The 16,160-nt window shown below is 32.2% G+C and overlaps 1 protein-coding gene across 1 annotated transcript in view; it reads right to left on the bottom strand.

The window, feature by feature from the left end:
- LOC129956841 (uncharacterized) overlaps positions 1-16,160 on the bottom strand; it is a 201,370-nt gene that overhangs the window by 41,799 nt on the left and 143,411 nt on the right. The window contains exons 17-20 of the mRNA XM_056068796.1: positions 15,503-15,895; positions 8,437-9,696; positions 4,823-5,215; positions 1,319-2,383 (exon numbers count right to left, since the gene is read on the bottom strand). Coding sequence (XP_055924771.1) covers positions 1,319-2,383; positions 4,823-5,215; positions 8,437-9,696; positions 15,503-15,895 — 3,111 coding nt within the window. The remainder of the gene's footprint in view (positions 1-1,318; positions 2,384-4,822; positions 5,216-8,436; positions 9,697-15,502; positions 15,896-16,160) is intronic.

The raw sequence follows: 16,160 nt of genomic DNA, 5'->3' as shown, positions 1-16,160 counted from the left end.
AAATGGCCACATAAACAGTACTTTGCTGGATTTCCCTATCTCAAAATATTAAAAGAACTATAATATTATGACCTCAAGTTTTCAGGAAAATTTCACCCAAAAATCGATGGCATCAAAAAAGAAACTTTATTTGAAACATGAAAAATTGAACCCAGTCTAAAAGTCTGATGTTTACGAATATATAAGCAACTTCGAAACGAGTAGCTGTCTATTTCAATTATGAGTTGGGTTTGAGGAATCAATTCCCTCAATGATATCATATTTAATTAATTTTTTTTCCTTACATCTGCCCACATTGCACAAAGGATTTAAAATTTAACACGAGTCAACACGAAATATAATAATAATCCTTATGTTTTTGGAATATGTAAGATATGAATTTCGTATTTTAAATATGGCTCCTTTTAAATCATCGGGGTTTGATAAGAACGTTAATTTTGTGCATTTTCTCGAAAGCTAAAGTATTGGAAGTCTCTGAAAGAGAAAAAGCTTTGGTAAATTTACTATAACTTCTTCTCAGTATTAAAACTGTGTCCAATAAATCTTGGGAGTAAATTTTAACATTAAAAAAATGACTGCTCAAAACACAGTTCTAAGTATCACTCTCCATAATTTTCATATCAACATGACGATCGAATGGCAGAGTGGCAAAGTCTATGCATTGAAGTTGGATGATCGAAGATATGAGATCTGACTGAACAGAAAGTTCATGACCATGCTATGCTTTCAATAATACTTTAATTATTGAATTTATATAATATTTATTCCCTCTTTTAGGGGTCAAATATTATATTCTTTTCTTGACCTGGCATTAATGTCGAGTGTTAACTGCCAAATTCTGAAACCATAGGTTCCATTCTTAAAATAATTTTACTGCCTTTTAAAAACAGAATGTCAATATAGCGAGAAAAATTATTATCATGCTTTATCATTCATTTTTAAGATCATGACACTTGGGATATTTTTATAAAATGTCAAAGATGTGACAGTATTTTGTTCCAACTAATTTTATTTAAAGAAATTACTTGAAAATAAATCAAAACTGTAAATTTTTTTAATTAAAAAGTTATTTCCTGGTATAAATTTTTTTTAAAGTTTTTGTTTTATAACTCTGTAAGGCAAAAGCAAATGTAAATTATTTTGTTTTTATTGCATTATTAAAAAAAATTATTGTTTATTTTGAGTTTGAAATAGACGCAGAAATCACATCTGGCAAATTTTGTTTCAAAAAATTTGATGCAATTTTGATGATAGATTTCTCATATTTAGGATAATTTGGCATTGGAGTATGATTATATTTAAGTAGAAGTCCACTTACCACACCCTGCTTGATTAGGCCAGTCACACACTTGCAGTTTCGGATTAAAATGGAGATCGGAAGGACACCACTTGTGAAGCGCCACCCAGTGGGAACAATGATAGAAACGAAAGCAGTTCTCAGGATCTGGAAATAGGCCAAAACGTGACGGACAAAAGAAAGATGAGTTTGAATCAGCTTCAGGAGTGGATATTTTTACATCTAAATCATTTGCAGTGGTAAAATTTTGGTAATTTTCGGTAATTTTTGAAACTGTGTTTGTAGAAGACTCAGTCAGTAAAGAAGAACCGTCAGTTGAAGAAAGAATTGTCACCAAACTCTTCGTCGATGCTTTTGCGAAATCAGCAAGACTTTCAGTTGTTGCATCTGGGATCAATGATTCAGTTTCAAATGAATTGGTGCCAGTGGAAGTGCTGGAATTTTCACGAATTTTAGTTGAGATTTTGACTTCTGTAGTCGGATTTATTGTTTCTTTCTTAGAAGAATCGGGAAGTTCGGTTTCAGTGTTCAACGAATCAGCAGCTGTACTTAGTTCTGTGCTAGGTGTTGAGGCAAAATCGTGATTTGATGACGTAGGAATAAATTCGGATGATAAAGAAACAGTTGTTGAGATGAATCTCTTCGTAGTATAATTTTCATTTGACTTGCTAGTTAGTGAAAAATCGGCATTAGTAAATGGTGGCAAAGTACTTGAGAATTCACTGTCGTCCCTTTTTGTCTTCTGATGAGTGCTCAGATCTTCGAGACTGGTAGTTTTTCCGTAAGTTGTAGAAATGCTACTTGAAGATAAATCTCTTTTCGTGGAAGTAGTTACAGGATCAAAAGGGAATGAAGTCTCCGAAGTCTCTTTTATAAGTTTTGTAGATGTTTCGGGAACATGGTTTACTGTTGACTTCGTTCTACTTGTTGAAAGACTATTTATTTTTGAGCTTTCGTTATCTGTATATGTTATAAAAGTATCTTTTGTTGAAGCCACTTTTACAATCTCGGCTGAATGTGGAAAAGGTGTTGTCGTCTCCAAACCTGTCGTGCTTTCATATTTAATAGAATATGTCGTTTCGATATCTGAAAAAAAAATATTTGTATACTTTTTCATTGTTGCCAGAAATGAAATTTTAAGAATAAGATCATGATACATCTTTTAACATAAACTGTCTTTCTGACAAATGTAGGGAATGACTCCAAAATACACTTATAGAGAATAATTAGATCAATCATAAAATTTTCCTGAAAGTATTTTAAAATCGGAGAATTTTTCTAATAAGTTCAGCACAAAAATTATTGTTATTATGTTCTAAAAGATGCTATTTCACTTCAAACTTAGTTTGCTTGTGGCTTCTCATTTTTGCAACTATAATTAATTCCATGAAGCGTATTTAGTAAGGTAAAAACATTTGCTTATAAAGCAATCAGAATAATAACTAGTTCTCTACTAACGTCAGAATTTTAATGTTTACTATTAGTTAAAAAATTTGCTGACCAGGGACATTTTACTTCTTCAAAAACATGTTAGAATATTTTCAAGGATATTTCAGATCATGCAAAATGCACAGATAGAGGGCAAGTCAAAAGAAACAAATTCAATTCAATAGTAAAAACAAACACTTCCCAAAAGAATGTTGAATTTTCAACATATTTTATAATAAAAAGGCAATACAATATAGTCATGTGAAAGCATAAGAGATAAATACAGTGTAGGCAAGAAATAGTATAGTTTATTGTCTCTCAGGCTGAACTACAAGTCATTGAACTATATATTTTTTTCAGTCTAAGTAACGCGCCTACAATGTAATAATGCCTCCCTACAGGTGAATTAAAATCAGTGCTAATATATTCATGAAGCTCTCTTAAATTATTTGAATGAATTAATTATCTTTGCGATTTAAGCAAGTAAATAAAATAAGAGGAATGTTTTTAAAATACGACTAAAATTCAAATATATTGTTAAAAACTTTGTAAAACTCTTAAGTGTTTATATTGAAACATTTTGTTCTACCTTCACAAATAAGGATCCAATTTCTAACTTGCATTAAAAATATAAAAGGCTACTATTAATTCAAATACTGCACCTTTTTACAGAAAATATAAAATACTTTATTTCTCCGTAATTTAACAGCTATTTGCAGGAATTACAATGTAACATTAATATAATTTATATTTGTAAATTTTAAAATAAGCTCATTGATGGGAAGGAAACAGAGATAGAAGGGGGGAAAAACTGATAGCCTTTAAAGTTAGAATTTCTCTTCCATTCCAAATATAGTAGTGAGTGAATTGCAAGTAAGACGGGATGAAGTTCAACAACAAAAAGTTACCTTCCGCTTTAAAATTGATAAACTGTGCAAAGAAGAAGGGAATAAGGTACGGCCGTATGTGTGAAAGAAAATAGTGTTAGTAACTTCAACATTCAGTATTTAATTGAAATTGAAAACTAGAAATTAATCAATAAACATCAAGCACACACTTTTTATGCACACAAAACAGAGTATAGTATCCCCGTAACAAGCATTTTGACCCCTTTCCATGCATGAAAGGATTCAACATATTCTAATCACGCCATTAAACTAAAGTACAAACAAGTGACGCTATTAAATAAGTTAACACGAAATTATTTGTTATTCAACACATGTATTACATATTCTAAACATTATTAACTTATTTTTAACTTTAAACATTTTTAACTGTATTCGAAGTAACTTTAAAAATAAATCATTCAAAATAATTCACTTGCGGAGGACTGATAAAAAAATTGGAATTTTATATTCAAAAACTAGTGTTTTTTGTCTGCATAAGTTATAGTTTAAAAGCCTATTTAGCTCCGTATTTCTCGGAGCAATATAATACATAGAATAAAACAATCAGCTAATCATTAGCCCATCATCTTTCACTTAGAAAATTATCAGATGGGAAACCATATTTTCCGCAACATGAAGCGCCATTTCTATTAATATGACCTAATATCAACAATAAAAACGTTACTGCAAAGATATATATATATATATATATATATATATATATATATATATATATACATATATATAGTACGTCTTTTGAAGTTGCTTTCGAATGTAAGAAAATCCATTAAACATTTTAATCCTTTCTAGGAAGTTTAAATATAATTTTCTTCATGAAAAAAAGTTAATTCCTACAAATCTATCAGATAAAAGAAAGCGAGACATTGCTTTCTTTACAAACATACATTCACACACACTCACACACAATGAACAAAGCTTCAACAGACTATTGCCTCCCTTAAGGAGAGGCTTTTGTAAATGTGGTATTGAAATCCCCTTCGAAGCGACTTTTTAACGTTTGACTTTTCATTGTTTCATATAAATGCATCGTTTCACAACTGCAGAAGCATCTAGTGGTTTTAAACAGCAAATTATGTATCTAATAATTACTGTCTTCGTATTACAAAAATATAACTTCATTTTAATTTTTTCTATGTGAATTCTTCTGTTTTAATTCACATCTGTCAACAAAGACAACAAAATCATTTACCTTCGCAAGTTGCAGTCCAACTGCATCTTTCTTCACTCGTGTCATAAGCCATTCCTTCTGGGCACTTATTGACGGTCATTTCAGTATTGTTGCATTCCATGAAGTGATAGCAGGAGCGTGGGTATGGAAAACGGCCTGTGGGCCCAGGGCATTCGATGTTTGTCTCGCAGAGAACATTATTCTCCCAGTCGCATGTTCCAGTTTTAACATTGAAATTCAGCCCACTCCCACAAGAGATGAGCATGGCGGATTTATCGGTGCACAGAATGTAGGAGTTGCAGTCATCCGGGATCGGCAGCTCGCACGAGTCACAGGGACAAAAAGCTCCAGTTGTCGTTGGTTGAAACGGAGTGCTTTCATTCTGTTCAGCAGTCGTTGTGGATCTGGTGGAAACTGAAATAAAAAAGTGAAAATCAAAGTTTTTAGATGATGATATTTAATAGGTTGAAATTTCATCATCCAAAAAGGGTTTGAAACTTCCTATAGGTCAGATCTTTGGAATTATAGCTGCGAAACTTGACACTTATTCTTTTGGTAGTAGCTACTGAAAAGAACATTTTTTTTCCATATTTTCATCAAATTTTTTAATCAATTCAAATTATTCGAAATTTTTATATCCTCTTAATATTAAAAAAAATGAGTTTCAGTTATGCCATTTTCAATACCATAGAATTTCTCCTTAACAATATGTTTTTGAGATTATTGTATAATAATGATTTTCCTTGTTTTAAGCACATTTGCATTGCGATTTCATAAAAGGCATTTTTTGTGTGAGCTTTAATGGTACTTTATTTATAAGTTAATTTTTAAAAATAATATAAAGAAGACAAGGCTGAAAAATTTAATAAATTTTTTAAGCCTAAATAAGCTTAATAAATTGTCATGTAATGTTTGTGATTGTGATTCAATTCTTCTTTGGTTTTTTAAATAAGTGTCCTATTTAGATTATATATAAATTGAACATGCTATTTTATATTCCATGCTCTTCGATGCATCGAAAATATAATTTTAAGGGAAATATAATTAAAAAAATAGTTCTTGTGGGAAGGGCTGCTAGATGTCGGTAGAGGTATTGTGATATCAGTAAACAAAGTCCCGGTAGCATGCCTCTGTTTTACAATATTTGCGTAGAATTATATAATATTATGAATATTTCGGAATACTCAGTACTCCACTAAAATATTGTATAATCTTAATAACGTTTCCATGTTTCCAAATTTTCTAAAATATTATAAAATTAAGTTTTTGCATAAGAATATAAATTTTTGTTTTTGTAATATCTTGGCATGGGGTATTATTGAAAGAAATCATTGAGAAAGTTATTATTCAAAACATTAAATAAAAATCATAATTTAAATTTATCGATTTGATACAATATGTTTATGATAAAATTCAAAAATGCGTATTGATAATTCTGAATTGAATTTCAATCCAATTTCATTGAAAAAATATTATAAATGTTAAACTTGTGTCGAAATACACTGAAAAAAAATATTTTTAGATATTTAAGGATTAGAATATTAAGCATAATTTCTAAATTATTATGGAAGCAAGTTTTTAGATCAAAACAAAATATTTTCTTTAAAAATGAAGTTATTATGAACAGATGACAGAATATTATACTTTATACCAAAATAAAGCAATTCTAAAAATTTTATGTTGAGAAACGACTTGCAATAAGAATTTGAAAATAAGATGAAGAAACTGATAATTCGTAAATGATAACACTAAAAACTTAGATTTGATTTCAACACTTTAAAAACTATAAATGTTATAGCAGTGTCACGATCTACCAATTAAGAATAAAGCCTTATCACAAACTGTTACACTATTCACAACTCAAATTATTAACTCTTTGAAAGTTTTTTTTTTCATGTAAACTCTCGGGAGTTAGGTGAGTAACTAATATTTCAAAGAATAATTTCACTTTTTTTAAGTTGAAATTTCAATGTTCATAAATTAAATCAGATCCAAAATTTAATTGCTTCAGAAAAATAAGTACTTTCTTAATATCTGACATCATTTAAATTTAGCCATTTGCAGTTATTATAATATAGAGTAGCATCACAAAAAATATTCTGTTTTGAATCAAATAATAGCTATAACTTTAGATGGGAAAAACATAATATCAGAAATAATCCGAATAATTTTCTCGAAAGGTTATAAAATTGAGGGTGTGGGAAGAGCGTTTCGGCAAGAATTCAGACCTATAATTTGAAATGCACATCAAAATCAATTATTTTATCAAATGCCTTGGGCCAATCCTTTCCTTACAACTCCGAACCAGAGCTAAAGACTATCTTTGAAATGAGTCAGATAATTTTATCAAATTTTTTAGTGCAATGCATTTGAAATATTAAAAAAAGAACATGCATTTTAATATTTCAAAAAAAAAAAAAAAGTAACTAGAATATACACATTTCTTCCAAAAAAAAAATGATGATTCTTTTGCCAACGTATTTTCTTACTTATTTGCCTATACCGATTCACTTTTCTAAAGGGCTTAGATTGGTTTCTGATCAACGGAGTATTAAGAATGCATGTTGACTGCTAATGGTTAATACAATGCACTTACTAATGATAGGAATATTTTTTCGAAGAATCTTATATTACTAAAAGAGATTGAACTCAAGAAGAAAAGCAATTACTGACTCTAAAGAATTCCACCCTTGATGCTCTTTGCTTTAAGCGGGATCTATACTTCTTTCTTCGATATTTTTATCCCTTGTAAGACCAGTCTCCCTCTTTCGTTTGATCAGTAACTAGTAAATGGCCAATTCATGAAATGAATAATTCATTGAAACAGCGTTTGTTATTTATCTGATAGGTTATCACATATTCCCAACTTTAGGGAATTTATCAATTTATGGATATCAAGAAGCACATAGAGCATAAACAATGGTTCAGTGTGAGCCAAGCAAGAGAAGTGAGGATATAAAACAGGACATGCAGAAGATGATAAACCTTAAAAGAAATTATATCCCTTTAATACCTTAGTATCGGGATACTAATCACACGCAAAAAAAAAAAAAAAAAAAAAAAAAAACGCTTTTTTGTGATCAAAGTATGATTATTGATTCTTCTTTGAATTGTTTCTAACAGAATTCACAGTCAGAAGTCGTACTCGATAATTTTAAATTAAAATAAGGATTGCTATGGTAAAAGCAGGGATCGTTAAATAGAAACAGAACATTAGACTCTTATAGTGTTGGAGAAAGATTCATTTTCATAAATAAACAATTCAAGAAATTTCGATGAAATTTAGTGAAATTCAGTGGTGTTTCTTGGTGTTAATCTTAGCAAGAGAAATCCTAAATAGCACTGAATGTCAATATATATGGAACAACTATTCAGTTACCTTAATATTATTTCACACTTGCGATAGCGAGCTCTCTATTCTTTTACAACCCTGTATTCTACACGGCGATTCTACTAAACATTTGGTAACTATCACAATTAATGCTATCCAGTGGTTTCATATCCTCTTCTTTAAAGATACAAACAATGGGACGTTTTGATACATAGACACATAACAACTTTAGGGACTGTGTAAATTAATAAAGGAAGAATTTGGGGACCAGATTATTATTTAAATAAGTATAGAAGGAACTTACTGCATCCAGCTTTGTAAGGCCAATCACATACAAGCAACACAGAACTGAAGTGTAGTTTCGAAGGACATGTTTTATGATACGCTATCCAGTGAGAACAATGGTAAAATTTGGAACAATTTTTTGCATCAGGATAAAGACCAAAGCGATTTGGACATTTGAATTCTGTGGTGTCGTTACTACTTATTCCTTTAACTGTTGTTATTTCTGGTAATGTGCTATACGATTCTTCTTCATTTATGGTCTCATTACTTAGATTTGAAACGCTGTTTGTCGTTTCTTTGTTGAACATCGTGGTACTCAAATCCCTGATGGCTTCCGTCTCTGAAAATGTGTCAGCAGTTGATATTGTTGATATATCTTCAGTGTTAATTTTTGTCTCCGGAGATGGAGTCGTTCCCATCTCTGTTGAAACGTATGTAAAAATTACTTCAGTTTCATTTGAAACAACTGAAGATAATGTTGAATCTGTGTCCGTTGACACTTCTCTTTCTGGCATAGTTTCTGACTGCGAAATAGTTTCTGTTGAAATGATATCTTGAACTGTTGTCCGTGATGAAATTGTTTTAATGTCTGTGGCAGATTCATCCATTACATTTGTTGACTGTGAGGCGGTTTCTCTTGTTGATGATATTTCATCTGGGATGTTTGAAAATATTTCGGTAATATTTAAAGTTTCATCTGAAATTTTTGATGGAGAGGAAGTTATTTCAGGTTTTGCAGAATTTTCATTTGAAAATGTTGTTGCTATTGAAGTTATTTTGCTAGAGACTACATATTTCTCTGTCATTACTGAATCGGCATCAGTTGTGGTTTCCGATTTAGGATTAATACTAGGAATTACTGTTGAATAGTCTTTTCTTGTAACTCCACCTTCATCAGTTTGCATAGTGATGGTTATAAATTCACTTTCACCATCAGAATGCTGAGTTGAAAACAATTCTTCGTTCTTGGTTACACTTTCCGATGTGAATTTGAAATCAGTTGTTGCTGTATGTGTAGTGATATAGACAGTGGAATTTATTTTTGCACTGGTAGTGTTCGATTTATCTGTAGCGATATTTTTTTCAGTTATAGGCGTTGCTTTTGAGGTGAAAGTAGTTTCAGTACCCATAATTGTTGTATCGTTTATACTATTTATCTTCTCTGTCTTAGAAGAAGATGTTGAGCCGCTTACATAATCAGTCGACGACTGCGTTAAATCCATTGTAAAACTTTTAGAATTCTTATTATTTGTTGAATCTGTTGAAGTGACGAACTTATCTGAAATGGAATTCGAAGATTTCAGTAAATGATAAAAAAAGATCCATGTCTTCTGTATTTAATTATGTATATATAAAAATAAAAACAGGACACTGAAAATAAATATCAGAAGAAAATATTAATGAATTCTATTTATAACTTCTGGTTTATTTATACTTATAATTTTAGAAAAGGATTTGAAGCAACTTCTAAGCACAAGAATGTCTTTATAAACTAAAACTCTATATAGTTGTCCTACTTCTGAGGTTTTGTGATAGAGTCTCCAAATACCCAGCTGCCTAATAAGGCCAAATAGGAATTAAGATCTTAAGACGGTTTGGGAAGAAAATATCCTCATAGCACCACGGAGAACCATGTCACCTCGCAAGTGGTTTTTGGGCGAGCAAAGTCCACTAAGCAAGAGGTAGTGAGTTTTAAAATAGAGTGAAAAATATTGCTTCTAACACGAGCAGTAAGGGAGACCGGGGCAAGTTGACACCAATTTTGTTTGCGAATTTTTCTAATTTTTTTGGTAATGATTAAATAGCTGATATGTGTACCAAAACATTCTTACATCCTTTAACTAGTATAAAACGGAATTAATAACATTTTAGTTTAAAAATAAGCGTGCATTATTGAGTTGATTGAGCTAACTCCATCGGTGTCAACTTACCCCGGGACCGAGGTACGTTGGCACCATAACGCGGGCAGGTTGGCATTATATATTTGTATTTTTCTTTATCATACTGTAGGTATTTATATAAAAAGAAAATAAAAAAATATATATATTTCAACCAGGAACTTTTATTGAATTAAAGTTTAAATAATTAAATTTAGCTAAAAATTGCACTTTTTTTAAAAATTTAGAAGCATTTAACCAAGGTACTGCCATGGTACAACTAACTCAGATGGACTTAACATTGCAAAAGTGTTTTTGTCTCTTAGTCGCTCCAATGCTTTCATTAGTTTTCTTCTGCATTTTGTCTTTGGCCACTTTCCTGCTTTTGGTCTTTCTTTCTTCATTTTTATTGTGTAGAACATTAGTCTTGATTTTCACACTTGTTTTTAATATTTTTATGTTAACGGCTTGTTTATCTGTCTGAAGTGTGTCCTTCACAAGGGTATCCGTCAAAATAGCAGCCTGCCTCTTCCTCCACCCTTTTCTTGTTCCTTGTCTTGTGCCAGCCTTTGGTAATGGCCATAGTTCTTCCAACGGTGAAACAGTATGTGGGATCAAAACTTCGGGATCTGCGGATGATAAAACCTGCAGTAGTTGAGTGCCATTTCTTTCATGCTCTGCTTCGGAAATTTCATTGGGATCAGTAGGCATCAGATTAGAACAAATGCATTCTAAAGCTGAAGAATCACTGAGATATATTAGATATGGCTTGAGGATAGTCTGTAACGTAACTGGGAAGAAATTATGAATCGGGAAATATATCTGGGTTCAGTGGACTTATTCCAGTAGCTGCAAAGCCGGCTGTTATATTGCTCTTGGTGGTAGCAAGTGGGAGAGCAGTCTCTATGATACCTAGAATATCGTAAATCTTCATTGTTTTTTCCAGGATTTTTTCCATGCCATGAATCTCATGTACTGTTCAAGTATTTCTTTAGCGAGCCATATACACTGCGATACAGAGGTTGCAGCTTATGGTTGCAATGAGGTGGAAAACTCAGCACCACAACTCCGTTCGCTTTCAAATAATTGAGTGCTGAAATCGAAAGAGTCATGATTGTCCAGTAGTGGTAGTGTAGGTCTTTTCTTAGTTGACGTCGTGTACAGGACGAAATGTTCAGCAAAGAGTATAAAATGCTCTTCTTTCACCCATCCTGAAGGATTGCAACATCCAGTGCTGCCTGTACGTGCTCCATTGAGGAAGTGATCTCTGAAATTCACACGTGGAAAAATGAAGAGAAGAGGAATCTTGTTTCCTATATCAGATGCAGCAACAGTCAACATAACAAGAGTACCTCTTTCTGCAGATGTCATTTTGCAAATCTGTTTAAATCCCCTCCGAGCTACCACCCGGTCGGGTTTGTGAACAGTTGAGATCCCTATCTCATCCATTTCCATATATCCGCAGGTCCGAAATTGTACTTATAACACTGCGTGAAAAGTTTAAAAAATGCGGCAACGTTTGTATTATTAAAGGAGGTCGCCGGGCTGAGACTCGTTGCTTCTGGCTTTCTGATGGATGAAGAAGAGTTCTGTTTTAAAAATAAGCTGGACCAGTCCTCGCCTGTCTGTTGATTTTCTTCCCATGAACCAGGCACTTTCCGTTTTAATGAAATAGCAAACTCGTATGCAAATTTCCGTACTTCTTTCGGACTAAGACCAAAATAAACAACTGAGGTTCGTTTTACATATTCTGCGAGATTTGCTTCCTCCTGAAAGCTGAAAATTTTTCGTGTTTACAGATAGCTGAAAAGTCAAAGGATAACCACCCCCTGCTTTTGAAGCTTTTCGGCGGTAGCGTTTTAGGGAACGCAAAGGTATCCCATACTTTTCAGCAGCCTTTGAATACGATAATTCTTTATGCAATATTGCTTTTACAGCTTCCAAAATAACGAAACGGGGGGGGGGGTCGAAACTCGGTCTGTAGTCCTCTTTCTGTTTCTAACCAAGGATTTAAAGAAAAAGTTAGATAAATAAATCATCGGCATTATTAAAAGAGTAAGGCCAACCTGCCCCGCTTGGCTTATGCTCTATGCTCCGTCACGCCATTTTGATTTTGATTCCATTTTTGATTCAGAAATGTTAAATTAATTAAAAGATGCTTTCTCACAAATACATTCATGAATATCAAAATATTAAATGTAACATGCGAGAATTTTCTTTGCTAATATTGTACATTTTATAAGAAAATCAAGTGAGTAGTAATACTTACTTTTCGAAGCAAAAAAAAAAAAAAAAGCGACTTGACCTCTAGTATCTATAGGTCCAAATGAAACTGACTGAAAACTTCTGAGCGTATGAAGTCATACTTCCTGTTTACTCTGTTCCTGTTTCTACTGCCATCTAGTGTTTTTTACCTCCGCTATTAGCAAAGTGCCTATTTGCCCCGGGTGGCAACTAGGCCCGATCTCCCCTACTTCAAGTCATTGATATGGATAGCAATACATATTATTCTCTTTAGACATTATTACAGGATTCAACTTAATTTGAGGGGATGGGATCCCGACATATTTGAGCAGAGTTATCCACATAGTCACCCTGAAGCACACACAGGAAGTGAAACTATTTACATTACTCTATCTAGGCCTAGATTCATATACATTTTATTTAAAAAAACACACGTTATTTTTTAGACAAAATTGCGATAAACCAACAGGTCAGAAAGAGGGAGGAATGCCTGCTCGTACGACTAATCTTAATTAACCTTAATCTTCACATATGTTTAATCTAATTAAAATTATTTGTGCTTAAGTTGGCTTCATTTAGGTTATTGTTTGAATAACTTGAATGCTGTTTTATTACCTCTCAAGTTGACGGAAATAGAAAACTAAGTAAAATCACGGTCATATTAAGCCGCTTCCCTGCTTGGCTGCTTCCATTTCAGAGTCTCTCCATATCCGAGTAAAAAAAATCTTCCCAAGTCCAATCGTTAATATGGCAGATCTTCCAAATGTACTTTGTAAAAACCATATAAAAGATTAAAAATTTACTTAGGGTTAACAACATTAGGACAAACCGCCCCTTAACCGCCCACACTTGACTCCTTCACAGACATAAATGATCCGAGAAAGCCAGGGTTGGCAGGGGAGTGAGATGGGACTGAGGATATTGGACAAGGAGCAATATCATAGATATCCTAAATTAAACTATGTGCAATAAGATGTTATTAAAGGATTAAATGAAAACAATAAAAAAAAAACTTAGGCGTTCGAAGTCCTAGCCAGCGCCCCGCAGATGTTTAGGCTGATCTAAAAAGCCCCGTCCATTTTACTAAAATTTGGTTATTTTTTAAAAAGATTGGAAAATTGTTTTGCGGTAGTGTCTCTACTTCAGGATCGTGGGGTCAAGATTTGATTCAATAGAAAATTTGTAATTCTCCGTCAACTGTCTTCATGCTAGCTGATTACGGAAGTTAAAATGCCTTCAAAACTCAAAACTAAGAGATTTATCTAGCGCATTTGTTTCTTCAAAACTTATATTAATTTAATGAAATAAAGCAATTACTTATTCAACTTTTAATGAGCTGAAAGCACTTCTTAAAAATGCAGTAATTCAGCTAATTGCAGTTATCCATTCTTCTTTTCAGCAATTTTAAATTATATCTCTGATTCTACAAAGAAGAGCATGAAGAGAACAGTAAAATCTATACTTCTGGTAACCTATATTTCTTAAACACTCTGTGGTGAGCAAATCAGAGTGATAGAGCTTAATATTGTACTTTTTACTCTTGAGTTTGGTATTCTCTAGGAATCGAATTAAAAGCTTCAATTAAATAAGTTTCTATGTTTGATGACTATTGATTAAAAGCAGTCAAGCAAAACAAACTGCAATGAATGTGAGAGAAGTGACTATCACCCGTAATTTTAGATTTCGCTTGGCCTTTCAAAATTCTTGATATGTTTAAAATACCATTTTGTAGTTATACCTGAACCATTTGTGGATGAAACACGACATTTTGATTTCACGCATGCCAAGTTAGATTTTTGGTGGATAATGGTTCGAATTTCAAAATCTTTCGTTCATGAATTTAAAATTCTACTAGCTGTGCTCCTTTCATTGCCAGATAGATTATTTATTATAAATGGGTAACTGACAAATAAAAATTGCTAAAATAATGAGAAATATTTAAGATAAAATTCCTGACAAAGTTTACAATTCTATTAGCTTTAAACCTACTTTTAATGTTTTTATAAATACTGAAAATTTCTTCCTTGGCTCTTAAATTTTTTTGTCTTCAAATTTTAACGATTTCAAAACAAACACGAACAGCGAAAACACAGAACATACATATATTTTTTCAGCTAATAATTGAGAAACATATTTACATTTTTCACTCATTGGTTAGTAAAGAACAGTGAGAGGCACTTTTGACACACTTCATTATAATCCAGCATGTGGAATAAATCAAATATTATTAATAAATTTTTAAAATCTTTCTATTAATAACACTAATTTTTCGCACTTTGACATCATCGAAGTTCATTTCTTTGATGAAAAAATGATCAACATCATTTGTATTGAACCTCTTGGTTTAAAAATCTTCTAAATTCTATCAACACTTGAAAATACCTATTATGAAGGCCGATTCTTTGTTTCTATAGTAAGATAAAATTTCAATACTCATTTCTCAAATAAAACTCTGTACATATGAGTGATTTTTTTGTTATTGGAGCGCTGGTGCATGTTTCTGCTTTCACGCTTTTGGTTTCTGTTAGATTGTCGCAAAGCATCATAATTAGGGCGCCATGAACATTTGCAGAATTTATAGATTTTGTGGCAAAGGAAGGAAGAAGACCTTGGATTTAAAGGGTTTTTTTTTGTTTGTTTTTAGTTTTTGAAAATAATTCGGAAGTTTATTTTAGATAAATTTATCAAATTTGAAAATCTTTTTCATTTTTGTGTAAAATGGCATACTTCCAAATATTTTGTCACAATGAGCTTGTATTTTTTAAAATAAGATAAAACACTGAAACAGTTTGTTTTATTATTTTATAGTTGTGAACAATTTTTTAATTCATTTTTTAAATGCACCTTTTCTAAAATTGAACTGAATTTATCTGGCACCATTTACAAACCTTTGTGCATGTGTTATATGCGTGTAGTTTCAAAGTTTAAATAAACATGTCTTTTTAAATGATATAAAAACATTACCTTCACAAGATTCACCAGAAAGGCATTCCGCCTTATCTTTGTCGAAGATCATTCCTTCAGGACATATTTTGACTGTTATTTCGAAGTTGTTGCAATCCATATAATGAACGCACGAATGTGGATAGGGGAAACGACCAGAAGACTCCGGGCATTGGACATTGTTTTCGCAAGGCAAATTGTCCTCCAGGTCGCAGGTTTGAGCCATAGTATTGAAATACAAACCACGCCCGCATACGATGACTTTGGCAGAGTTGTTCGTGCACATCATGTAGACACTGCAATCGCCAGGCACAGGCAACATGCAGAAGGTGCAGTTGCACGAAATGTTGGAAGACGTTTCTGGTTCTCTTGTTGCTGAAGTTTCAATCGATACAGATGTCGTCGACTCTTGTCCTGAGAATACAGAAGAAAGAAGAAAAGCACCAATAAAATGTTTTTGACGATCTTTTAGTAAATAATCCTTATGAACATTAATATGGATACTATCGAGCCGAACGTGAGAAATGAAATCGGACCATGGAGTCACTGCAATCACTTTTTTTTTTCTGAAAGGATAAGCAAATATTCTCTGTTCTATATGTAAATATCATTAAAAAAGGCATATTAATTTTTAGTTATTTTTTTTCTGAGCTTGCTGAATAAATTGATTTTTAAAAGT

The sequence above is a fragment of the Argiope bruennichi genome, chromosome 11, assembly GCF_947563725.1.
Source record: "Argiope bruennichi chromosome 11, qqArgBrue1.1, whole genome shotgun sequence".
Lineage (NCBI taxonomy): Eukaryota > Metazoa > Arthropoda > Arachnida > Araneae > Araneidae > Argiope > Argiope bruennichi.
Note: the sequence above shows the minus strand (reverse complement) of the source record. Positions and strands in the feature narration are given on the sequence as shown.